The sequence below is a fragment of the Danio rerio genome, chromosome 6 (genome assembly GCF_049306965.1).
Source record: "Danio rerio strain Tuebingen ecotype United States chromosome 6, GRCz12tu, whole genome shotgun sequence".
Classification (NCBI taxonomy): Eukaryota; Metazoa; Chordata; class Actinopteri; order Cypriniformes; family Danionidae; genus Danio; species Danio rerio.
Window position 1 is genome coordinate 63230001 of NC_133181.1, and position 27500 is coordinate 63257500.

Below are 27500 nucleotides of genomic sequence, written 5' to 3' on the forward strand. Positions count from 1 at the left end.
TATTATACAGAGGATATCCCTGCATCACCTCAGTAACTCGGGCAGTCATGCAAAGTAATCAGTAAGTGAATAAACAGCCTAAATGAAAAGAACAAGAGGAACTAAAATCAGTCACCAGGTCTAGTGCCCCCCTGTGGGATTCATATGCCCCCTCAGTCATGACACCCTGCCGCCGGGCCTGCCTGCCTGCATATACCCTGATCTATTAATTCAGTTTTAATGTTCCTTCATTTCAGCAATCATATGCAGATGTTCATATTAGCATTGATTTAAGAGCACTACATTTAGCAGAATAATATTATCTGCCTACTAGTAGGTGTATTTATCACCACACCAGTGGCTCCAGCTGCATTTGCATTGCAGACCTCCAATAAAAGTAAAAAGGTTTGATTTAGACTTTACTTCTTGTCAAGTTTTTAGTTACATTTTTCTCTCAAAATTTTTCATCAACATAAAGATTCTGACACAATTCTGTGCGGAAATTGCAAAATAAATGTCAGCAGAGTCTGGCCCATGAGGCCGATGTGTGGTGTGTCCTGCAACTGTGGTCTCCAGCCGCACACCCCTCACCCTCGCTCAGACACTCACACTTCTAACAGTTCCAGCGAGTCCAGGAGTGAGCAGACAGGAGCTGTTTCTCCATGTGTTCTGAAGCATTCTCGTGTTCTGCTGTGACGTCATCATCAACCACCAAAGTTCAGCTCCAGAACCCAAGAACAGAGGAGCCGTGACAGAACCCTGACGCCCCATTCACACGGGGCTTCAGCATCAATGCTTGACTGAAGGCGTGTCTGAAGTTGGGGCTGAAGCGATCATCATAGCAGCGTCAGCCAATGAAATTCAGACAGCAGTAGGCCACTGTCTAGCTGGTGTATTTGCATACAGCAATCTGATTGGCTGACGCTTCCAACACTGCTTGAAAAGTTGAGCTAGTCCCAGCTCCTGCAGTGAGCAACGCCTCTGAAGCGGCGCTGATGGATCCACAATGCAGTTCGGCAACGCCTGACGTCACCCATTGAAAGTGAATGGAAAGCGTTGACGCTGACCCCCTGTGTGAATGGGGCGTGAGGCACTCCTGGTATCGCTAAGCTCGCTCCAGACATGGCAGGAGTCCTTGTGGCCGGATAAAGGAGGTGTGCAGCACTTCATGAACAGAGATGTAAGTGGATCATCTGAGGAGTCTCCCTGAATGAGTCCGCTTCAGAACACACGTCTTCATTTCAGCTCTTCAGTCAGACAGACCCGATCTGTGCACACAGGGCTCTGAGTGCGGGTGCAGGTCGGTGTGTTGACTCCGCAGTGTCGTGATGTTTCCCAGACTGCACCTGGATGTGTCCAGCACCGCGGTGGTGGAGGCGTGAGACACTGAGGTCCTGCGCAGCTCTGTGGTGGAGCTGTTGGTGGCCGGCGGCTCCGCATGCAGACGCAGACACTGAGCGAGCGCCTGCAAGGTGGCCCGCCGCACCGAGCCGGACAGCAGGAAGTACATGACGGGGTCCAGGCAGCTGTTGAGGGCCGACAGCAGCAGCACGGCTTCATTAGTGCGGTCCATGAGCCGCCGCGTCTCGCAGCTGATGTCCTGCAGCTGAGACGCCACGTAGAACCCTCTGAAGGCGTGATAGGGCACGAAACACACCGTGAACAGCAGCGGAACCACGAACGACTTCCTAGCGGTGCGGGCGTAGCGGGCGGCGTTGGGGAGGTGCGGTTTATCCTGCGAGGCGCGCAGCAGACGGCGAGCGATCTGTCCGTACGACACTAACAGCACCACGAACACCAGCCAGAACACGGCCACCATCAGCAGGTTAAAGTAGGCCTTCCCGCGCGCATGCTTCCTCTGCTTATACTGGTAACACTTCCCCGGCTCCTCGTTCCCCTCCGCCAGCGCCATCATGGGCACCGCCATCAGCACAGACAGACCCCACAGCAGCCCGCAGGTCACAAGGCTCCAGCTGCGGCCCCGGAGCCAGCGCCGGCCCCTGTGGGAGCCCATGATCTTCAGGTATCGGTCCAGGCTGATGAGCCCCAGCAGTGTGATGCTGACGTACATGTTCATGTAGAAGAGGTTTCCCACCACCCGGCACATGCGCGGCCCCAGCGTCCACACGTTGCCAAGGGCGTGGTACAGCACCCGGAACGGCAGGCAGGCCAGCAGCACCAGGTCCGCCAGCGCCACGTTGATCAGGAACACGCGGACGGAGTTTCTGCGCCGGTGCAGGAACAGGAAGACCCACAGCGCCAGCAGGTTTCCCAGCAGCCCGAACAGGAAGATGAGGGAGTACAGCACCGCCAGCGGGAGCCGCAGCGCCTCCTCCTCCAGCGGGCACGAGCGGTTGCTCCACATCGAGCGGTTGTCCCACACTGAGCTGGAGCTCTGGAGACTCTCTGTGGAGCTCATTGTGTTCAGCAGGAAGGGTCTGAGACGGGGACACAGGTGACTGGGCGGAAGATCAGCTCTGTGGAGACAAACACAAGCGTGCAGTTTTATTATTGGGTGTTTGACTTAGGCCCAATTCTATTTTTGTACCCCTTCTCCTTCACCTTGGCCCCTGAAACTGAGTGTGAAGAGGAAGAGCTTCAAAATGTCCCTCTAAGCAAACGGGACAGCACCTGCACACCAAGGTCATAATAGATTTGGATTTTTCATCAGTTTTAGTTTTGACTTTTTGTTTTCAAATTTAGTTAGTTTGATTAGTTTTAGAGGCAGATTTACTCGTGTTTATTAGTTTCTGTATTTTGAAATGTCTTCAGGTGAACTCTGCTGCTGCGCTCGTGCATGCAGGTTAATCATGAACAGCTCAGTGCGCATGCGCTAGGTGCACATCGCGGTCTGATTATGTTTCAATCAAGGTTTATATGCATCAAATACATAACATCTGTGCCAAACATCTCAACTGACCAACATATTAACAATAATACAACCGTATAGCTGAATTACATGTATGCATTGGCATGTTACAGCCCAAATGAGTATGATTATGTGAAACTCCATATAGATTCATATTGGAATGATTTCGGGTACTTACTTAGCGATGCATGCACACATATATGCACAATCCTTAAATGTCCGCTGATGTGGACTCTATAATACCTGTTCTATAACATTAAACTATCAACAACCAGCACTGCGCTATATTCTAGCGATCGTTCTTCCCGCTCCGTGGTGGATTTTGGGGGTGAGTGGAAGAAACCAAGTCGCGGGGGAAATATTTTCTGCAGAAATAATTTATGATTTCTTATGCGGCCCGGTACCAATTGTTCCACGGACTGGTACCGGTCCGCGGCCCGGTGGTTGGGGACCACTGATCTACCGCAACCATCTACCCATCCTCAAACTCAGATACTTCAGCCCACAAGACAGCAGCCTTCAGTACAATATGTGTGCAAGGCTGCTCTGAGGTTAGACACACAGTAGTGATGGGAAGTTCAGATCCTCTCATTCAGCCCTCGCTTCACCCGCGCTGCAGTTGTTCCAGTTCAGTTCAGTCACAGCAGGCTGTCATGTGCTGTTTGTGTTCGGTTCACTGAATCATGCATGCGCTGAATTATCGGTTCACCGCTTCTCAAATCTGATCTCAGAGTAACGGTACTGTTCTAATAACTGAATAACTTATAAAGTAAGTAGTGTGTGGATAAGTGCTTACTGGAGACGCGATTCATTTCAAATGATTCATGTAGATTTGGTGAACCAGTTCAACCAGTTCACTTAGAAGATCCGGTTAAAAAGATTCATTCATGATCGTGATACAGAAATAAACCCATTATTGGGCACGGATGTGTTAAAGCAGTAGTTTAAAGTGTCTGTGTGTAATGCTGTCACCGTGCTGCTGTCATCTGCAACCCATCATAGGGAAACACCCATACACTCTCTTTCACACTCATGCACTACGGCCAGTGTAGTTGATCAGTTCCCCTATAGCGCATGTGTTTGGACTGTGGGGGAAACCAGAGCACCCGGAGGAAACCCACACCAACACGGGGAGAACATGCAAACTCCACACAGAAACACCAACTGACCCAGCCGAGACCTGAACCAGCAGGCACGTGCACACATAGGGCTCAACCAAGGCTGCCCTTTTTAGCCTTGGATAGAAAGTGCCCTTCCAAAACGATCTAAAGTACCCCAACCCCCCCCTCAGTGTGTGTGTGTGTGTGTGTGTGTGTGTGTGTGTGTGGGATGAGTAGAGGAAGAGCAGATGATGATGATGATAATGATGATGAAGTGTATTTGAGGCTGAACTCTGCCTTAAATCTGCTGCACAAACAGAGGAAACTTCACACTCGACCCAATCAAAGCGAAACAAGAGCAGCTCTGGCCGGTGTGTGGAGCGCAGACCACAACAGGCAGACGTCCCAGACACACACACACACACACACACACACACACACACACACTGATGTGAAGCAGATGTCGAGTTCTGCTTTTCCATTCCTGATCTACGGCGCATTTCAACTCTGTGCAATGATTTAAAGACTGCTGCAGCTGCGGTTTTCTGGACATGTGTGTGTGTGTGTGTGTGTGTTTGTGTTAAGCAGGAGATCAGGGATTGCTCTACTGCATTTTTCATGAATGTGTGTTTTGCTGGAGTTTGAGACTCATTCTGCTGCTGCTTTTGTCTTCATTGAACACACACACACACACACACACACACACACACACACACACAGGTAAATCTGCAGTACACCCAGAGCGCTTGCACATCTAACTGATTGTGAGAATGTGCTGATCATATTAGTGTGTGTCTCTGAAACACACTCACAGCTCTGATGTGAACCACTGGAGCTCTGGATGTGCACACACAGTCAATACACACACACACACACACACACACACACACACACACACACTTGTGTTTTGAATTGGTAGTTGCAGATTAATATTTATGTGTTTGTAAAATATCGTAAATCTGAACTGACCGACGCAGAGCTGTACGGCAAACTGACCTGAGCGCTTCACTGCGGTTTCAGAGCCGTGTGTGTGTGTGTGTGTGTGTGTGTGTTTCAGCTACACACTCTGATATGATCATCAGCAGTTCTCACAGTTAGATGTGCAGGCTCTGTGTATATATCTGAGTATATGTGTGTGTGTGTGTGTGTGCTGCTGTTTTACCTTCATACACACACACACACACACACAGACGCACACACATATACTCAGGACCTCTGCGCGGTGTGAATGCAGTTGTGGTCTGGTGTTCTCCAGGGCTGCTGTTGTTCTGCTGTAGAGAATGCTGACAGCTTTATTAAGCACACAGATATTAGAGATGATGGAGAGTCTCCAGCTCAGAGGATCATGCAGAATCAGGGCTCGACATTACCTGTTCTGATCAGCAGCCCCGGTGGCTGTAGATTTCCAACAGCACTAGCCGCTCGGCATTTTCACTGGCCACAATTAATGATGGGAAAATATATTTAATATACATAAATGTGACTTTGACCTGCTGAAATGACCTGATTTACATGGTTATTACACTGTGTGTGTGTGTGTGTGTGTGTGTGTGTGTGCGCGTGCGTGTGCGTGTGTGTGTGTGTGTGGTTTATGAGCTTACTCAATGTGCGTGAGCAAATAGGTCACGGTGTTCATAGTGTCGTATTACTATTAGTTTTTACCTCACTCGACTTTCAGAGCTCAGAATGAAGCTTTTGGCGAATAAATCTCTGATAATGAATATTATTTCTCAGCCACAAATGTTAAAGATGTCAAAACAAGCTAAATATAGCTGTATACTGAACTTTTGATTTAATAAGACATTTATTTAAAAAACTAAACAAATTATTGACATTGTAGAAAGAGTCATTGTCATGTGTCTATTACTGTGCACAGTAATCTGTCCAGGCTACAGGTCCCAGATCAGCAGTTCACTGATGGAGAGTTAATCTGATATTAAAGCACTGTTACTGTAAACATGATCATTAAACCATATTAACAAAACCATCTGTAAACAAGAGAAACACACACACACACACACACACACACACACACACACGGGTAACGTTAGCTCTGTTAATCTGTTCAAGAATGGTTGAAGCAAAAGCAACCGGTGCTGCTGACAACAAGACACATGATGATCTCCTGACGGCAGCAGGACTGTGTGCACGAGCATCATGAGTCTAGTCTATCTGACACAGAACTGACTACACCTGTTGTGTTTCTGCGGTTGCTTCACGCAAGGAAACAGGAGCGCACACATTTAACCAGTCTCGCACATCTCATCACCTGTGCTTGCGAGTGATCGTCCTCTCATTCGGTATTCATCTACTTTCTTTTGCACACACACAGTTGTTTTTGTCAGTCGTGCTTCTTGATTTTAAGATCACATTTGCAGGCATGTTGCGTCATGCTGATTGTTGAAGCCTGCTTTAGCAAAACTAGTTTAGAAATGACTTTCAGCCTGCCAAAGTGGCTCGAGGAGGCGTCTGTCTAACCCGCCACAGCTCAACTGCACCCGCATACGGCAGGTTGGCCAACGCTGGGTTGGTGGGTGTTAATGTCACACACACACACACACACACACACACACACACACACACACACACACACACACACACACACACACACACACACACACACACAGGTCACGCTCCTGACTGCAGGACAGACAGTGCTGCAGAAGTCAGAGGAACTGCGGATCACTTCAGCTTCTCTGCTTCTGGTTATTCTGTGTGTTTCTGCATGCTGAAATGAGCTCATCCTCCACCAGATGAAGAAGCAGAAGAGGAAGAGCAATCTCTGTGTAAAGGGAAACACTCAACACAGAGATGATTCCTCAGTATACTGGATTATTCACAGTGTTCATACGCTCATGGAACACCTGGAACTGTCCTACAGTTTTGCCATGGCATTCTCCAGGCCTGGAAAAGTGCTGGGAAACTGATATCTGTATTCCTGAACATGGTTCCAGTGTTTCCTCCAGGAGGTTTTCCAGGCCTTTTACACAGATCTACCTGTGGTGTTACGTCAATGACAGATGTGCTGAGCGCAGGATCACAAGTGGAGATGGCATTCAGGTAACATGAGCATGCGGATCTCTCTGCTGCTCAACAAAAGCTCCTGCTCTCCTCAAACACACTGCTCACGCGCAGTTTAGTGTGTTTATGTAGTGAGCGTGTCTCCAGCATTCATTAGATTCACTAGCAATATTTCTGAATGTCTCCAATAGCCCTGCAGAGCGGCATTAATGCGTCATGAAGTAAAGTGAAACAGCTATAAACTCCAGCAAGAGTGATTATACGCAGAAACACAGACCTTTATCTATAAATAAAGTAGAATTATAGAAACCGTGTTCATCACAACTGAAACCTGTGTCCTGTTTGCTGACCTCACACACCTGTCAGTCAGTCAGGCAGTCAGTCAGTCAGTCAGTCAGTCAGTCAGGCAGTCAGTCAGTCAGTCAGTCAGTCAGTCAGTCAGGCAGTCAGTCAGTCAGTCAGTCAGTCAGTCAGTCAGTCAGTCAGTCAGTCAGTCAGTCAGTCAGTCAGTCAGTCAGTCAGGCAGTCAGTCAGTCAGTCAGTCAGTCAGTCAGTCAGTCAGTCAGTCAGTCAGGCAGGCAGTCAGTCAGTCAGTCAGTCAGTCAGTCAGTCAGTCAGTCAGGCAGTCAGTCAGTCAGTCAGTCTGTCAGTCAGTCAGTCAGTCAGTCAGTCAGTCAGTCAGTCAGTCAGTCAGTCAGGCAGTCAGTCAGTCAGTCAGTCAGTCAGTCAGGCAGGCAGTCAGTCAGTCAGTCTGTCAGTCAGTCAGTCAGTCAGTCAGTCAGTCAGTCAGGCAGTCAGTCAGTCAGTCAGTCAGTCAGTCAGTCAGTCAGTCAGGCAGTCAGTCAGTCAGTCAGTCAGTCAGTCAGTCAGTCAGTCAGTCAGGCAGTCAGTCAGTCAGTCAGTCAGTCAGTCAGTCAGTCAGTCAGGCAGTCAGTCAGTCAGTCAGTCAGGCAGTCAGTCAGTCAGTCAGTCAGTCAGTCAGTCAGTCAGTCAGTCAGTCAGTCAGTCAGGCAGTCAGTCAGTCAGTCAGTCAGTCAGTCAGTCAGGCAGTCAGTCAGTCAGTCAGTCAGTCAGTCAGGCAGTCAGTCAGTCAGTCAGTCAGCATGTCAGTCAGTCAGCATGTCAGTCAGTCAGTCAGTCAGGCAGTCAGTCAGTCAGTCAGTCAGTCAGTCAGCATGTCATCTTAAAGGGATAAATAAATAACCCTCAGCACTACTACAGAGAAGTTTGTGCTGTTATTATTCACCTATCCTTTAATACATTATGATGTGATTATAACCCGCTATTAAAAACACAGCGACCAACAGTGTTGATTGAGAAGTTGTCATGTAGCCGTGGCGGGATCAGTTTTGGTGTAACGCCCGGCATGGAGGAATGACTGTATCTTTGGGTTAGTTGTGTTGATTTCTACTGTGTTGTTGGCCAGTGACACACTCTTACATTATTAGTCTGGTGTCAGCGTTATTAAATCAGCTTGACAGAGATATAAATATACACTGAAACTGATCAGATTGCTGTGTGTTTTAGGATATGCTCTAATACATTTAAACATGTGCTGTTTTTCTGTTATCACGCATTTGTAGACATGAAACAGCTCATGAAGATTTACTTAGTCTTGGGAAAATCACAGAAAAGTCTTGGAGTTTCAGTAGTAACGTGTGTATGAGCCCTGTGTAGGTGAAGTGCTGTAAACTCTTTATTTGGGCTGAATTTAATCAGACATATGAGCTGAACATGACTACACTCCAGTCATTTGTCTAAAGTCAGCAAGATCAGATGTGTGAGCTCAGTCTTCTCTCAGTCTCTCCGCTGCGCATGTTTTACAGGGTTAATTCAGCTCGTCGTTCACTATATTCCAGTATAATGTACTGTATGTGTGGTGTTTGCTCTGTGCTCGGTGTCTGTAATCAGCGCTTCTCTGCTCTTATCTGCCGCTTCTCTCACTTCTGCTTCTAGATTTGGCATTAGCACAGCGCTCTCAATAACACCTCTGATAAACTAGTAGAAGCTGAACATCCCCACACTCAACCACACATCTGCATCTGCATCTGCATCACACTGCATTCATTTAGTTCATCTTTAAGCTGTAAATGGCACAGATCATACATCAGAGGAGCTGCGGGAGGCTGTCGTGTGCTGGATTCATGCATTAAAACTGCTCTTATGAATCTGGAGAAAGCACATTTCTGATCACACACACACACACACACACACACACACACACACTGATGCAGGAGGTGTACTCACGGCTGGGCTTGTTAATCCTGCAGTCTGACTGAACTCTGCCGCTGGATCTTCATCCTATTGGAAATGCAGAGCTGTGAGTTTCTGAGTCAGATCAGCTTTCATTCCTCCAGCAGAGAGCAGAGAGACTTACTGCTTCCCTCCAACACCATCAGACGTGCTCTGTGTGTGTGTGTGTGTGTGTGTGTGTTTCTCTTACTCTCACACACTCCTCTCTCTCTCTCTCTCTCTCTCTCTCTCTCTCTCTCTCTCTCTCTCTCTCTCTCTCTCTCTCTCTCTCTCTCTCTCTCTCTCTCTCTCTCTCTGATCTGATCGTCGTCAGCAAGCTTTCTGTCACAAACTAAACACAGACAAATCTGCAAACTACAGTTATTTAGAGTACACTGATGTGTGTGTGTGTGTGTGTGTGTGTGTGTGTGTGTGTGCGTGCGTGCATGTGTGTGTGTTTGTGTGTAAACATTACATTTAATTAAACTGGTTAAAGGTTTAGTTAATGGAGCTGTCTTTACTCTCCAGTAAGCAGAGATCTCCAGCTGATGTTCACTAATCAAATCTGAGACTTGCTGGAATAGATCTAGAATATATGCAGTGTAACACTGGTCATGTGTTTCTGTTAAATTATTATTAATACTTCTCTTTTTCATTCTTCAGTTTCTCTATTTCTTCTATATTTGATATACTCAGGGTGTCTGCAGACTCTTAAATCTTGTGTTGTAGGTATTAAATCACATTATTTATTGGGAAAAGCAAACACTATTTCAGTACAGATAGTTACACATCTTCATCATCTTTGTTGTTTTGTTTTTGCAAAAAAAGAAAATGATAATAATAGTATCAAAAAAGAAGAAATGATGATAATAATAATAATAATAATAAGGGGAAATAAATGGAAATAATAATAATAAGAATAATAAAAGTTTATGGAAAATTATAACCAGCTGAATGCAGACATTAATAATCAGTCGAGTGTACAGATAGACTGTCAATGTAAATATTTACAATTAAACAGTATAGGATGATAATAGTGAAAAACAAACAAAATAAGTTACTTTAACATGAATAAATTAAAAAGGAAGGAGAGTGCATCTATTCCCAGGTGAAAAAAATAATTAAATGCAACTAAAATACACTTAAATACCTGCACATACATTTTTAGCTCATTGTTATTTTTTTCTTCTATAAAAGTTTGATGGTTTTACACTATAAATATACTAATTAAACATATGTTTATACTTCAGTAGGACTTTAGTACACTTGACAAAAGTATACTCAATACCAGTAATACTTAAATAAATGTTTAGTGTACTACAATAAAGTACACTACAGAAAAAAACATCCAGAAGAGTTTTTCAAAAGTGTGCTTTAAATGCTTTACACATTAGTTGATATTTAGTACACTGTTTACATACTAATCCTAAGTTTAAAATAAGTTAATATATTAAAAATCTATTAGTAATGTATTGTAGTAGAAGAACATTTTCCCTAAAGTTGTACTTAAGTACACTTAATGTGAATGCAATATTATCACGAACACTTAAATAGATTTTGAGTCTGGTAATTTTAAGTTTACATTAAATTGACTTTATTAAAAATCTATCAGTGATGTATTGTAGTAGAAGAACATTTTCCCAAAATGTCTTTACATTTGATATATGTGCTGTAATGTTGCATCTTATTTATATTTGTGTGTTCTCAGTTTTTGTTCCTCCATAAGGTATTTTTTGGACTTGTGGTTTATTGCACAGAAAGATTAAAGTGTTTTGATGAAGCTCAGATGATGTTTTCTTTGTACACACAGAATCCCTTCAAAATATATTGTTTAAATAAATGTTTATTATGTTAAAAGCACATTTTAGATCAGCTTCATGGTGTCTCATAATAGCACAGTTGAGTGCACTTAGATGTACTTAAGTTTATCTTAAAAAGAACTTAATACAAATTTTTAGTACATTAAATACAAAATTAGTTTGGGAAAATAGAGCACTTTTAATACAGTATTCAGCACACTTTTATTTACAATTTGTATATTCTTTTAATATATTACTATTATACTTTAAATCAGTCATAAATATATTTAAATGTTTAAAATTAGGGTTCAAGTGTATTTCTAGTTGTAACTAAATATATATTTTAAAATACCAATATAGTATGTTAAAAGCACATTTTAATTCAATTTCAGAGTGTCTCAAAATAGCACAGTTGAGTGCACTTAGGTGGTGTTAAGTTTATCTTAACATATACTTAATACTATCTTTTAGTATGTTAAGTACAAAACTAGTGTGTGAAAATAGAGCACTTTTAGTACAGCACTGAAAAATATACTTAAATAAATTGCATTTTAGTGCACTTTTTTTTTTACCTGGGTAAAATAAAGGAAAGACCTTAAGAGAGTTAAAGTAAATGATAAAGCATTGCCACTTTATAAAGAAATGAGTTTCCCAGAGCATCTAATCTTGTCCAGCTTTAGAAACTGCGTGACGTTCACAAGCTATCAGGATGTAGTTGCAGGCTTATTTATTTTCCAGTGATGTAGAACACAACACCCAGCTAATAATGAGGTAAAGGCCAAAACATCACAGTGTTCACAAATAAACTGGGACCAAATGTTTGAAACATCATCAGGGTATGGGTCGATATTTACCTGCAACACCTCAGACATAACTGTAATATAGGTAATCCAGCAATTCTGTCTCAAACACTGTAGAAGTGCAGCGTCACACACCATTCATTCATACTGCCCCAACACAAGCTGATCAAGTCAACTCAACACTTTACACAAATCAATGTCAATTGAGCGTAAATAAATGTAAGCTGTCCCAATCAAATCTCAGGATATGTGTTGTTTCAGCTCATTTTAGATCAGTAGTTTGAACCAGCAAATAAAGCATGTTTTGAGTGTAAGGCACATAAAGAACACATGACATAAACTACACCCTGGTGCATCACATCTGCCGTCAGTATCGGGGAAAGTTCAGATAGTCTGGTCTTTGAGAAATGGATTCTGAAATACTTTCAACTGCATTAGTTAGCATACTGCAGAAGCCAGCGTTCTTCCTCAAAACACAGTCTCAATTCATCCCCCAAGTGCTTTAATGTTAGCAGGAGAACATCATCCAGGCTTAAATGCACACAGATTTGAGAAAGGTGAAATCATTTGTGTTCATGTTCCCTTGATGGAAACTGTTCATTATAAAGGTCATGTTTAACTGAATTTACCGTATCAGTTGAATTATCTTGCTGGAAATACCCTGTGTTGAGAGTGCTCGTGTGTGCACAGCTCAGCTTCAATATAGTTTTGTTCATTTTTATCTTGTTTTAAAGAAACTTTAATAATGAAATATAATGTACAAGCAGAGCGTGTTTGTTTTCACACAATATTTAAAATATCTTGCTAAGAAATGTCCAATTTATTTATAACTATTGTATTACTGTATTAGTAAATGCAGTAAATGATTGTCTGATAGAGCAAATAATTTTGACTCATGAAGATACACAAACTGTTGTTTAAAGTGTGTTGATCTCTCTGTTAAACTGCATTTGCTTTCATTTCTGTCTTTAAAACAAAACAAAAGATGATTAAAATGATAAAACGACTCAAAAATAGAGAAAGTAAGACAGAATCTCTGCTCAACTGCTGCTCTCACTGAGAGTGTGTGTCCTGCTTCTAGTCCAAAAATCTCCTAAATCAAGAGCAGATTTCTAGACTAGCTCAGATGTATGATCTCATGTTCAGAAATAATGAAGAGTTTCTCAGTAAAACAAGCAGAATATGATTATTAATATAGAGAATTACTTCAGCACATCTCTAATCATCACAGTGTTCATGACTTCTCCATGATGACGGCACATGATACTAGACCAGATCTCCTCCAGACTCTAGTGTTCATCAGGGTAAAGTCTCGGTATATCTGTGGTTTGTTCTGGAGAAATTTGACCAGCTTAATATTAATGTGATCTGGAGTTTCTAATCTGCCAGTAGAGTATGCAGAATATTAATAATAATCCGCCGTCAGAGGGATGAATAATGTTATTCTCCATTGTCAGATTAGTGTGTGTGTGTGTGTTATTGAGTCTCTCTCTTCATTCTGACTCATCCTTTCTGAATTCAGCTCTATATTTCAGCTTGTCTGGGAAACTCTTCAGCACCTGAAACCAGACGCAATCTCTGAGTCAGTGTGCAGTCATTTCACCTGTCTGTCTGTGTGTGTGTGTGTGTGTGTGTGTGTGTCTCCGCAGCCTCACTGTGTCCTGCTGGCCTCCAAGGAGAACTCCGCTCCTGTGAAGCTGGGTGGTTTCGGCGTGGCGATTCAGCTGGGCGAGTCGGGTCTGGTGGCTGGAGGTGCGTGCGTTCTACTTCCTGCCTCTCTGCATGTGTAGAGGAAGTGCAGCGTGTGGCCTGTGCTCTGATTGGCTGGTGTGTGTCCTGCAGGGCGTGTGGGGACGCCGCACTTCATGGCTCCAGAGGTGGTGAAGCGGGAGCCGTACGGGAAGCCGGTGGACGTGTGGGGCTGCGGGGTCATTCTCTTCATCCTGCTCAGCGGATGCCTGCCCTTCTACGGCACCAAGGAGAGGCTGTTCGAGGCCATCATCAAGGGCAAATACAAGGTGAAGAACCACTGCTTCATTAACCACACAACACTGAAGATCACTGCAGATCAATAATCCATCACATGATCACTGAACAGCAGATCAATAATCCATCACACGATCACTGAACAGCAGATCAATAATCCATCACACGATCACTGAACAGCAGATCAATAATCCATCACACGATCACTGAACTGCAGATCAATAATCCATCACACGATCACTGAACAGCAGATCAATAATCCATCACACGATCACTGAACAGCAGATCAATAATCCATCACACAATCACTGAACAGCAGATCAATAATCCATCACATGATCACTGAACAGCAGATCAATAATCCATCACACGATCACTGAACTGCAGATCAATAATCCATCACACGATCACTGAACAGCAGATCAATAATCCATCACACGATCACTGAACAGCAGATCAATAATCCATCACACGATCACTGAACAGCAGATCAATAATCCATCACACGATCACTGAACAGCAGATCAATAATCCATCACACGATCACTGAACAGCAGATCAATAATCCATCACACGATCACTGAACAGCAGATCAATAATCCATCACACGATCACTGAACAGCAGATCAATAATCCATCACACGATCACTGAACAGCAGATCAATAATCCATCACACGATCACTGAACAGCAGATCAATAATCCATCACACGATCACTGAACAGCAGATCAATAATCCATCACACGATCACTGAACAGCAGATCAATAATCCATCACACGATCACTGAACAGCAGATCAATAATCCATCACACGATCACTGAACAGCAGATCAATAATCCATCACTGAAGAGTTCAGCAGCAGACCTGATGAGCATCACTGCGCTGCACACACACATCTCACACTCCAGCTGATCAGTGATCACACACACCATATACTGTGTCTAAACACACACACACACACACACACACACACACTTTACTCAGATATACTATGTAAATTATTTTACACATAAACACTTCCGCTCAGGGTTTGGGGTGGTTTTTGTTTTTTAATTATTATTTTTTTATAATAATTGAAATAAAGTGATTCTGTTCATCAATACTGCATTTATTACATGTAAAACAAATTATTAAACTGTTGAACATTTATTTATTTAATACTGATTACTTACTGTGTAGTTTTAAATTAAATTATTACTCCAGTCATTATTGCTATTAAAAATAGTAATGCCATTAATAATAATAATAACAACAACAACAACAACAATAATAATAATGAATAATATTGATGAATATTAGAGTGATTTGTGAAGGATCATGTGACTGAAGACTGGAGTAATGAAGCTGAAAAATCATCATTAAATCACTGGAATCACTGATTAATATACCTGATAGTCTGCTGTTGAACAGTTGTTTTATACTGTAATAACGGTTCTCTTTTACACTTTGTACCGTATTTTAGATGAAATAAACGAGCAGAAGAAGCTTATTTAAAAACATTTCAAAATCACACTGACCCCAAACCTGTGACCGCTAGTGTAGATAAATATAAACAATAAAGGTAACACTTGATAATAACTGCACATCATTAATCATCAGCATATAGTGAACTCATTACCTGTTCAGCATAACTCTACACTAATAGAGGTTAGTCAGCAGTGTATAACTGCAGATGCAGATGCTCTGTTCTTGATTATAAGCATATCTATAATGTACTTGATCATTGTTCTTTAATACTTTGTTAATGATTAATTTTTCATGACTAAATGAAGTATTGCATCATTTACAACAGTAATTCGAGAGATGTTGCTGGTTTTTAAAGATTATTCAGAATACGTAAATAAATGATTAATAAACTATTCAAATCTACATTTATATATTGTTAATATTCAGGCATATAATAATAGTTAATTTATTTATTAATAAATGCTTTCTTAACTCAACTTCATGCAGTTTTGTGAGCTAATCTAAAGTGAGGACTACACTGTAGAAATGCAGAGTCCCACACCATTCACACATGTTGTCCCAACTGTCCCAAAACTGAGTAAGTCAACAGTTTACACTTTTAACACATTTATGTGGATTGAACATAAAAAATTAAGTTGTCCTAATGAAATCTCAAGAATTGTGTTGTTTCAGCTTTTTATAAGTTTGTAGTTTGAATGAACAAACAGAAATATTTTTGAGTGTATTTCTTCATTATAAATCTTTAATTAATGACAGTTAAAGGCTCAGTTCTATTCTAAACAGGAACAGCGCACATGACTTTATTTATTTCTGTTCATTTGAAGATTCACAAACGAAACTGCATCAAATAAGAAACAAATCTTTGTGTTCTTAACTAAAGTATAATTACTGTACAGTTTAAACATCGCTAAATAACAGTGAAATGCTGTATCATTACATATTGTTTAATTATTATAGTGCTGTTATTGTTGTTTTATTCAGTTCTGTGTTATACTTTGACTCTCCTGTTATTCGCCATCTATTAATGTAGAGTTAATGATTAACAGATAATCAACTAACCATTGCTGATGCTGAATAGAGGATTCACAGCGTGTGCTGATTATAATGCGTTACCACAGGATTTTACACAGTGTGCTCATGCATATATTACTGTACACTGCACACACATCTGCTGCTAAATAGGAACTTTTATTTTAGATGAATTGTTTGGCAGCGCTAATAATAACCAGATTTGTCAAATAATTAATCACATCTGAGATAAAAGATTGTATTTACATAATACATACATTTAGGGCTGTGTATAGTCATGTATGAACACACACACACACACACACACACACACACACACACACATAAAGTCTACAAAAGAAATATATTTATATGTATGTATATATATATATATATATATGTGTGTGTGTATTTTTATAAATAAACTTATACACACACACACACACACACACACACACACACACACACACACACACACACATATATTGTATGCAACATAAAGAGTTTTGCTCCACTGAACCTGTGAGGGTCTATGTGTGTGTGTTGTGGCTGTGACTGATAAGCATGTTGGTGTGAAGATAAGCAGACGCCGCTCTCAAAACCAAACACCGGGGCAGAGCAGACTGATTGTGAAAATAAATCATCGCTAAAATCAGATGTTCATTGACTAAAACTAGACCAGAGTTACGACACCGGTGTCTGAAACTACATCACATTTTCATCAAAAGGCTAATAGTGAATCACACTATACACACCAGTTCCTGACTCAATAACACTGCTGTGTGCTGGACACTGTACATTTATGTACAAGTGCACACACACACACACACACACACACACACACACACACACACTGATTTAATTATTTTCTAACAAAAATATCATAGATAAAATATCATTAACAAAAATGGGATGAAGCAAATGCTTCTTATTCTCCCACATCATTACCACATACATCCTTTGTTTATTACTTAAACTTGTTTATTCTTTTACTGATCTCTTCTTTTTACATGAAACATATTTTATACTTTTGGCATCTTTGACATATAATATGTTTGATTCCATTTGTACCTTTTCATTTTGTAACTTGTAGACCCAAAGAAAAAAACCCAAAGTACTGCAAATAGAAAAAAATAAAAATAAAACAACAACAACAACAACAACAACAACAACAACAACAACAACAACAACAACAACAACAGCAACATAGTACTGCAAATAGCCATTGATTAAAATGTCACCATACCTTTCTCTTTTTATCCTTTTTCAATCACCTTCATCATTATATTCCTCTATTAATATTTATTTATACAGTTTTCTAAATTGATTAATATCCTGACGTTGTTTTAGAGTCTGATCTAGACTGTTCTATAGTTTACCCCACAGACAGACAGGCAGGCAGACACAAGCTTTTTAAAGTTGTTCTTGTTTTCATCCTCCTAAAATGTAGTTCTTCTCTCAGATTATTTCCCCCTTGTCGTTCTTCAAAACACTTTTGTAAACATTTCAGAAGTAATTTATTCCTAGCTTTAAACATGAACTGTGCTGTTTTAAATTTAACCAAGTCATTGAACTTATGCATCTTGAATTTAAAAAATAAAGGATCATTTGCTGCAAACACCCCACATGTTCTATTAGTCTAATGACTTTTTCTGTAATGTACATACAGATCATAAATTAGATTTATACATATTCCCCCAAATTTCAACACAATGACTCATATATGGCAACTGAAGTGTGTTATATCATATATACACTGATTTATTGTCCAGGATAAATCTTGCTTTATTCACTACTGATGCTGTTATGATTAATTTTGATTTCACTTTATTTATTTGCGGTTTCCAACTAATTTCATGATCCAATACAACACCAAGAAACTTAATTGCATACACTCTTACTATAACTTCAACATCAATGTGTAAATCTATATTTTAACTACTTTTTAATTTCCCAAATAACATAACCTTTGATTTACTTATATTTAATGACAATTTGTTTATGTCAAACCATAATTTCAATTCATTAATTTCTGAAGTTTTTCAAAGTTTTGGTAAATTATGCCCAGAACAGTAAATGCTTGTATCATCTGCAAATAAAATAAACTTAAACAACTCTGATATCTTACACATATCATTAATGTAAATTATAAACAATGCTGGACCTAAAACTGACCCCTGTGGTATGCCACACTTTACACTCAGATATGCTGATTTATGGTGGCCAATTTCCACAAACTGGTGAATATTTGTTAAATAACTGCTTATCCAGTCCAAGGCTACTCCTCTGATGCCATACCTTTCTAAATTAATTACCAATGTATCATGATTTATTGTATCAAATGCCTTCTTTAAATCTATAACAATTCCAACTTCGTTCAGTTTTTTAATCTATCTTATTAGTAATTTCCTCAATAATTTCTGTTCATGCAGAGATGTTGATCTGTTTTCCCTGAAACCATATTGTTCAGGAGAACCAAACATATATGAAAAATGTTTCTATAAACCAGTAATCGCTACAATATAGTCATGCAAATATTTAGATACACATATATTTCATGCTTATGAACGCTTCTTTTGGATGTGAAAACACTTATAGGAGACACTGTGAGAAATGCAGCCGCTCTGGTGAACATCATCTGGGAAATATTAGATAAAGAATCGATAATTCACCACAGTAATAATAATAATAATAATAATAATAATAATAATAATAATAAAGTGTGTGTGTGTGTGTGTGTGTGTGTGTGTGTGTGTGTGTGTGTGTGTGTGTGTGTGTGTGTGTGTGTGTGTCGCTGTGGCTGTAGATGTGGAGGAGCTGATCAGGCAGGTTGAGCTGCTCTGCTTTTCTCCTGCAAACATTGAAATGTTCTTAAATCAAGACTTGATCTTCTGGTTGACTGATAATCAGATGTAAAGCAGTAACACAGTGCTTTTATGGTTAGAGAAGAACAGAAGTCGTCTGAAAGTCGTCTTTATCGAGAGCGAGATCAGCGGCAGCAGAAAGAGAAGAGGAACTGCTGTTTCACTTTCTCTGACGCTGCCGCAGCGCTTACCTTACTCAGTTTATTCCCTTTTGTCTTCCTCTTGACCATCTTTATTTGAAAATAATTCAGCAGTTTGATGTTTACATGATTTAAGGGTTTTAGTTTGTATTGCTGTAAAATGAAAGGAAAGTGAACTGCAGTCGTGTGTTTAACAGAAGAACAAACATCAGTCAGACGTCAGCAGATCATCCTCAGTCAGAGCGAGATCGCTGTGGCTCACATTCACCCTATAATTCAGCTTTTATTAGTGTTATTCTGTGTTTTAACACGCTTTTGAAAATGTCAATAATTTGTGGTTAGTTTGTGTGGTTGTCTGTGATCTTCTTCAGTGATGGTTTTGATATAATTGTACACGTTTTACTTTATTTTGAATGATTTCAGTAAACTGAGTGAAGCTCAGCTGAACATTAGAGATATGTAAAGGCATTTAGTGATTTGAGAAATGAACATTTGCTCTCCCTCAAGAGCTTTTAACTGTTGATGTTGAACAGAAAAGAAGATATTTTGAAGAATGTTGGAAACTATTATCTTCTGTAGATGGAAATACAGATGAAGTCAGAATTATTCCCCGCCTTTGAATATTTTTTCTATTTTATTTATTTCCCAAATGATGTTTCTCAGATTGAGGAAATGTTGACAGTGTGTCTGATTATATTTGTTCTTCTGGAGAAAGTCTGATTTGTTTTATTTGGGCTAGAGTAAAAGCTTTTTAATTTTTTAAACACCATTTAAAGGTCAGTATTATTCGCCCCTTTACGCTATTTTTCTTTTTTTAGCTATAAATCTAAAATCAGATTCTCTGGAACTCAGTGTCTGTTCAGCATTCTTCAAGACATCTCCTTTTCTGTTCAGCGAATCAGAAAAACTCATTAAAAATGAAAAGCATTTGAGGGCGAGCAGATCGTGTCTGGTGAAGTGTTCCTGATTTTATTCACGTCACATTCATTTTATTTCTAATGACGATTTCATTTTCTTCTCTTTTCTGCTTCTAGGTTCAGTTCATTAAACTGATTTAATAAACACTAGTTTAGTGCTCAGTAACACAGTTAAATGTTAGTAGTAATCCTACACCTTCTCTGTGTTTCTGTGAACTCTACATGTGCTGGTCAGAGATGCTGCTGCTGCTGCTGTTTCCTGCTTTTGACAATCAAATATTAAAACTTTTGATTATTAAATATAAATTTAATTATTTAATTTGCGAATAAAAGTAAGTTTACATTTTTTAAATGAAGCTTTCTTTTACACTTAACCTGAAATGTGAACTCATTCACCAGATGACTGTGTGTTCATTAATTAACTGTAGTTTATTTCCATATTTTAATAACTCAGTAAACATTAATCTGCTCTTTGGCTTTAAAAAGACCTTCAGTAGTTCAGAATATGTACAGTGTAAATGACGACATTATGAATGACCTATTAGAGGAAACAAACAAATAAATAAATAATCATGTTGCAAACAGAATAACTGATCAGCTGTCAGAATCACGGTCAAACATCGTCCATCTGATTATCTGTTATTTGTGTGCTGTATTATGTGGATGAGTGCGGCACAGTACTGGATAAACATGCGGTAATATTGTTGAGTGTTGCCATATTAATATTGCTTATGTGATATTCTTATGTCTTTAAACACTCTGAGAGAGTGTAAACCTGATATGCAGATATGCGGACTCTGATTGGCTGTAGTCATCCTCCTCTCTCGTCTTGACTCCGCCCATTAGTGTTTATGTTCAGCTCTGGGTTAATTCACTCCAGCCAATAGCAGAACAGCAACTACTGTGGAGGCGGGGCTAAATATAGCATGGCCTCATCTTATTGGTCACATTTTAATAAACAAGCAAAACATAAAACAATTATTAATATTATATAATATATTATATTTGTCTGCGACGCATATACTATTGTCTATTATTATTACTATTGTTGATATGTGTGTGTGTGCGTGTGCGTGTGTTTGTGTGTGTGTGTGTGTGTGTGCGCGTGCGTGTGTGTGTGTGACAGATGAACCCTCGGCAGTGGGCACACATCTCTGAGAGTGCTAAAGATCTGGTGCGGCGTATGCTGATGCTGGACCCGGCCGAGAGGATCACCGTCTATGAGGCGCTCAACCACCCCTGGCTGAAGGTCATCATCTTCATCCTCATCATCATCATCCTCATCCTCATCTTCATCTGTCTGACGCTTTGTGTGTGTGTGTGTGTGTGTGTGTGTGTGTTTTACAGGAGAGAGACCGCTACTCCTACAAGATCCACCTGCCGGAGACGGTAGAGCAGCTGCGCAAGTTCAACGCTCGCAGGAAACTGAAGGTACAGACGCCAACACACACACAGACACACACACACACACACACACACACACACACGTGTGTCAGCAGTGTGTGTGTATCTCAGCAGTCTGTACTGGTGCAGATGAGTGAGCTGTGTGTGTTCTACTCAGACTTGATGCAGAGACACTGTGATGGACATTCTCCTGCTGTACGTGTCATCAGAGGGGGAAAGCCCCGCCCACTATTCTCCATCTCATTAGCATGTCCAGCAGCCCTGAGTGAGAAGCAGCCGTCTGTCCATTAGCCATTACAGTGTTTGAGCTGCTGAAGATGATGTCAGCATAGACTAAGAGCATTATAGATGTGGAGTTCTAGATGAACAGAGACAGGAGACACATAGACTGACAGATGCATCAACACACACTCACACTGAAGCACACACACACACCTGACCAGCGCTCACAACACACACACTGCTGTTTCACACCTGCCGCACAGCCGTCTGTAGCCCCGCCCTCTCCTGAATCTCATTTGAATTTAAAGCGACAGTCTCCAAAACGCCTCTATTAGGATCAGGGGCTGCCGCTGGGGATGCTGGGAGAGGGGGGGTGTAGCTTGTGTCTGATGAGTGAGACGTTAATACACAGCTATAAATCAATCACCTGTCAATCACAGCAGATCACTCCATTAGAGGAGTCCACACTACACACATCTGCTGCTTAACACATTTAACTGACGCAGCGTCTCACACACACACACACACACACACACACACACACACACACACTGAACTGCAGTGTTAGCGCAGTGCAGGCCTCAGGTCAGTGAGAGTGACGCTGTTCTCCACATCAAAGCTGGAGATGTTGATCTGGAAAACATCAAACACACCGTCTGGAGAGCAGAGACGCACGCAGGAGTGTGTGTGTGTGTAAAGGTGAAGCGTCTGAGTGTGTGTGTGAGCTGTAAATGTCAGGTGTCTGCGGTTCTGCATCAGTAACATCAAACACCACTGTTCAGATCTGAGTCAGGAAAACACTGGAAGTGTGTGTGTGTGTGTGTGTGTGTGTGCGTGTGTGCGCATGCATGTGCATGTCTGTTTGTGTGTGTGTGTGTGTGTGTGTGTGTGTGTGTGTGTGTATGTGTGTGTGTGTGTGTGCGCATGGATGTGCATGTCTGTTTGTGTGTGTGTGTGTGTGTGTGTGTGCGCATGGATGTGCATGTCTGTTTGTGTGTGTGTGTGTGTGTGTATTTCTGTTTTTGTCTTTGTATGTGAGTGTGTGTGTGTGTTTGCTTGTGCCTCTATGGTCATGTGTGTGTCTGTCTCTGTGTGTGTGTGTGTGTGTGTATTTCTGTTTTTGTCTTTGTATGTGAGATTGTGTGTGTTTGTGCGTGCGTGTGTGCGTGTTTGCTTGTGTCTCTATGGTCATGTGTATGTCTGTCTCTCTGTGTGTGTGTGTTTGACAGGGCGCTGTCCTCGCTGCCGTCTCGAGCCACAAGTTTAACTCGTTTTACGGGGACCCCCCAGAGGATCTGCATGACTTCTCCGAGGACCCCACATCTTCAGGTACGTCCCCTCAGTGCCGCTGCAGTCATCTCAGGAGTCTGAGCCTTCTGATGACCCCTGCGCGACCTCTGTGTGTGTGTGTGTGTGTGTGTGTGTGTAGCTGTAGGATCTCTGCTTACACTATGGGGTCTTCTGTTCATGTTGCTCACTTACAAACACATGCATACACACAAATGTAAACACGTACACACACACACACACACACACACATCAAAAGGTGAAGTCGGACGCTGTTATGTGAATTTTCAAACATGTCTGTTTCAATTTTGTAATATCAAAAGTGTGTGTGTGTGTGTGTGTGTGTGTGTGTGTGTGTGTGTTTGATGTTGTGTAAGAGTCATCAGTTGTTCGACCACACAGTTGTTGTGTTACTCCTACACTGCACCCAGAAGATGTGAGTTGCTTCACACACAACATCATGAACATATATATGCACTCGGGTTTGGTTAGCTGACTGCACAGTACACACACACACACACACACACCCTCTGTAACCGCTGTAGTTGAATGCAGCAGTGTGTCAGTGTTTGCATGTGTGTATAAATAACCCAGAGCTGCTCGTGTTTACAGCGGTGTATCATTAATATCCTCTGATTATCTCTGTGAGTGTTGAAGAGGAGCACACGCCGCTCTGCAGCCCTCCTCACAGACCCTTATTTATCAGAGCTCCACTGCAGGACAGCAGGACTCAGCCGCACTCATCATTTAGGATTCATTCATTCATTCATTTTCTTGTCAGCTTAGTCCCTTTATTAATCCGGGGTCACCACAGCAGAATGAACCGCCAACTTATCCAGCAAGTTTTTACACAGCAGATGCCCTTCCAGCTGCAACCCATCTCTGGGAAACATCCACACACACAATCACACACACTACGGACAATTTAGCCTACCCAGTTCACCTGTTTCGCATGTCTTTGGACTGTGGGGGAAACCGGAGCACCCGGAGGAAACCCACGCGAACACAGGGAGAACATGCAAACTCCAAACAGAAACACCAACTGAGCCGAGCCTCGAATCAGCGACCTTCTTGCTGTGAGGCGACAGCACTACCTACTGCGCTACTACCTCGCCATCTAGGATTTAGGTTTAATCAATAGGGTTTAGGTCTGGGCTCTGGCTGGGCCACTCGTGTGCTTTGGGTCATTGTCCTGCTGGAAGCGTCGCCCCAGTCTGAGGTGGAGAGCACTCTTGTGCAGGTCTTCATTCAGGATGTCTCTGTACATCGCTGCATTCATCTTTCCCTCTATCCTGACTAGTCTTCCAGTTCCTGCTGCTGAAACACATCCCCACAGCATGATGCCAACACCACCATGCTGCACTGTAGGGATGCTGTTAGCCTGCTGATGAGCGCCGCCTGCTGTTCTCCAAACGTAACGCCTGGCGTTCACTCCAAACAGTTCAGTTTGAGTCTCATCAGAGCAGAGAGTTTAGTTTCTGATGCTCTGAGAGTCCTTCAGATGGTGAACTCCAGGCGGGGAGTGTCTTCCGTCTGCCCGCTCTACCATACAGATGCCTGATTGGTGGATTGCTGCACAGATGGTTGTCCTTCTGTAAGGTTCTCCTCTCTCCACAGAAGAGCGCTGGAGCTCAGACAGAGTGACCATCGGGTTATTGATCACCTCCCTGACTGAGGCTCTTCTCCCCCGATCACTCAGCTTAGATGTCCGGCCAGCTCTAGGAAGAGTTCTGCTGGTTAAACATCTTCCACTGACTGATGATGGAGGCCGCTGTGCTCATTGGAGCTTTGAGAGCAGCAGAAATGTTTCTGTCACCTTCCCCAGCCTTGTGCCTCCAGACAATCCTGTCTCAGAGGTCTACAGACAGTTCCTTTGTCTTCAAGCTTGGTTTGTGCTTTGTCATGCACTGTCAACCCTGGACCCTTATATAGACAGGTGTAGCCTTTGGCGGAGGGGTGTTGCGGACGACAGTACAGAGGGTTGGAAAGTCATGGCAGTAAGTGAAAGTGAACTGCAGACGGGGGATGAGGGCGGTTGAGGAGGGCGATCGGTAAAATGATGTGCTGGATCAGATTACAGAGATTCCGGATCTGGCGTGTTCCGCCACAAGTTAAGCCCTGGTGTAACCCCTCAACACCACTCATTACCCCTCCATTTCTTTTCTTTAAGAACTCCTCAGTGTTGTCGGCTGGCGTCTTCTGATAGAGCTGAGTTGCTGATTATGAACCGGTTCTACAGCTGACCTGCTGAAGTCCTCTACAGTGTGCTTAATCGACTCATCCAGGTGTGTGTGAATCCTCCAGCGGAGTGTTTCTCCTGAAGTGGAGCTCCTCAGGGCTGTGTCCCGGCCGCTGTGCTGTCTCTCTCTGGCTTCTGATAGTATAGGGATGCAGCCTTTATACCAGGGGTGTCAAACTCAGTTCCTGGAGGCTGAAGCCCTCCACAGTTTAGTTCCAACCCTGCTCCAACACACTCACCTGTAGGATTCAAACAAGCCTGAAGGACTCAATTAGTTTGATCAGGTGTGTTTAATTAGGGTTGGAACTAAACTGCGCAGAGCTGCGGCCCTCCAGGAACTGAGTTTGACATTCCTGCTTTATACTGTCTGATATGATATGTCTCAGTGGAGCGAGTGATGTCACTGTGAGAGGCGGGGTTAGGGGTGGGGTTAGGTGAGCATATTCAAAAGTATTGGATGCAGTTCAGCTTGCATCTGCACTGAGTCTGCAGCCAGACCCCTGTTCTTGGTTCTGTTATTAGGCAGTATAGTCAGTCAATCATCTGTTATACTGATGCGCACACACACACACACACACACATTTATCTGCCCCTCAGTCGGAGTTGCAGGAGTTTGAGAAGTGTGTTCAGCATCTGTCCTGAGATTGGTTGACAGTAAACCGCAGTGATCCTCTGTAGGCCGTCTGACTCTGTCACTCCTCATCCAGTGCTGTGCTCAGTGGTGAAGCTGCAGGTGAGGAGTGTGAGGGCTGTGTTTGATCATCCACTACAGTTCAGCGGATCAGCAAGTTCTCCATGTGCTGCACATGAGGAGAGCGTGAGCCGAGCCCTCGTCTCTTCTCCAGTGGACGTCTGCAGGTGTCTGTGTGTGTGTATGGGTCAGCACAGACGTCTGACAGGAGACCATCATCAGGATCTCATCACTCCTGTCCTGTGTGCACTTCACTGACCCCTACAGAGGGCACTTCAACACTACTGTCACACACTTCACTGAACAGCACTGAGCAGCCAATCAGATCCCTCCGCTCATCAGATCAGAGCTGCTGTTGGCTCCTCATCAGGCAGATGCAGCGTTCCTGAACTGAGGGCTGATCCTCCTCTGCATCACCTGTGTGTGTGTGTGTGTGTGTGTGTGTGTGTGTGTGTGTGTTTTACACCTGAGCTCAACACTTCACACATGAACATGCTCATTTCACACTCCTGAAGCTCCTGTTTCTGTGTTGTGTTGTTGTTTAGTGTGTTGTGTTCATCCTCGACTCCTGCTGCCTGTGCTCATCATGCTGCTCAATGTGTGTGTGTGTGTGTGTGTGTGTGTGTGTGTGTGTGTGTGTGTGATTGTGTGTGATTCTGCTGCTGGTAATAATGTGGATCTTCAGGCGTCTGCAGGACAGGAAGTCTCTGAGCGGCGATTGAGAAACTGCAGCACTTCTCTGTCGCAAAATTCAACTCTCACTTCCTGTCAGTGTGTGTGTGTGTGTGTGTGTGTGTGTGTGTGTGTGTGTTGTTGGTCTTCGCTTTCTACACCTCTGACACAGCAGCGGTCGGAAACCCACTGATCAGCACACACACACACACACACACACACTCTGTCTGCATGCTGACACACTGACATCACTGAGTGTTTTCTGGCACACTGAGAGTGAGCAACACCAGCTAAACCCTAATCTGCTGACATTTCAATAAACATCTGCATTTACACACACACATGCATGCACACGCACACACACACACACACACATGCATGCACACGCACACACACACACACACACACACACACACACACACACACAAATAATGTAATCAGTAAAGTCATAATCTGTCCAAATATTAGAGTGCACATCACACAGGAAGTGAAGACCTGCATTAACAGGAAAAGGTTGCATTTAAAAGCAGGACAGAGATCATCATCTGCTCAGAGGTGCCAGAATAAAACAAAAGCATAATGTGAAAAATAACTTTAATCAGGCCGATATCAGAAGACTGGAGAGCTCAAGCAGAAATAAAGCAAATGTGCAACCAGCTGGAAAGTGTGCGTCCACAACTGATGATGACCAAACGGCAGAGGAGCAGAGTCTGACCCTCACAGTATAAACTCAGACAGAGGACAGAATACACTCAATTTACATTAATGAATCAGCAGAGAGCAGTTTGCTGATCGACTGTGC

General features: G+C 42.3%; 2 protein-coding genes across 18 annotated transcripts in view; one reads left to right on the forward strand and one right to left on the reverse strand.

The window, feature by feature from the left end:
* Positions 1-9455, reverse strand: part of gpr34a (G protein-coupled receptor 34a) — a 9491-nt gene extending 36 nt beyond the window's left edge. Inside the window, exons 1-2 of one of the 2 annotated variants that reach the window (XM_073952629.1) lie at positions 9217-9455; positions 1-2456 (exon numbers count right to left, since the gene is read on the reverse strand). The exon at positions 1-2456 is cut by the window's left edge and continues 36 nt beyond it. In XM_073952629.1, the coding sequence (XP_073808730.1) occupies positions 1229-2398 (1170 nt within the window). In that variant the 5' untranslated portion in view covers positions 2399-2456; positions 9217-9455 and the 3' untranslated portion in view covers positions 1-1228. 2 annotated transcript variants of the gene reach the window in all.
* The window catches only part of caskb (calcium/calmodulin-dependent serine protein kinase b), a 75929-nt gene that overhangs the window by 24908 nt on the left and 23521 nt on the right, over positions 1-27500 (forward strand). For all 16 annotated transcript variants that reach the window (XM_073952433.1, XM_073952436.1, XM_073952434.1 and 13 more), the window contains exons 6-10: positions 13450-13552; positions 13643-13818; positions 21310-21432; positions 21531-21614; positions 23039-23138. In XM_073952433.1, the coding sequence (XP_073808534.1) occupies positions 13450-13552; positions 13643-13818; positions 21310-21432; positions 21531-21614; positions 23039-23138 (586 nt within the window). The remainder of the gene's footprint in view (positions 1-13449; positions 13553-13642; positions 13819-21309; positions 21433-21530; positions 21615-23038; positions 23139-27500) is intronic.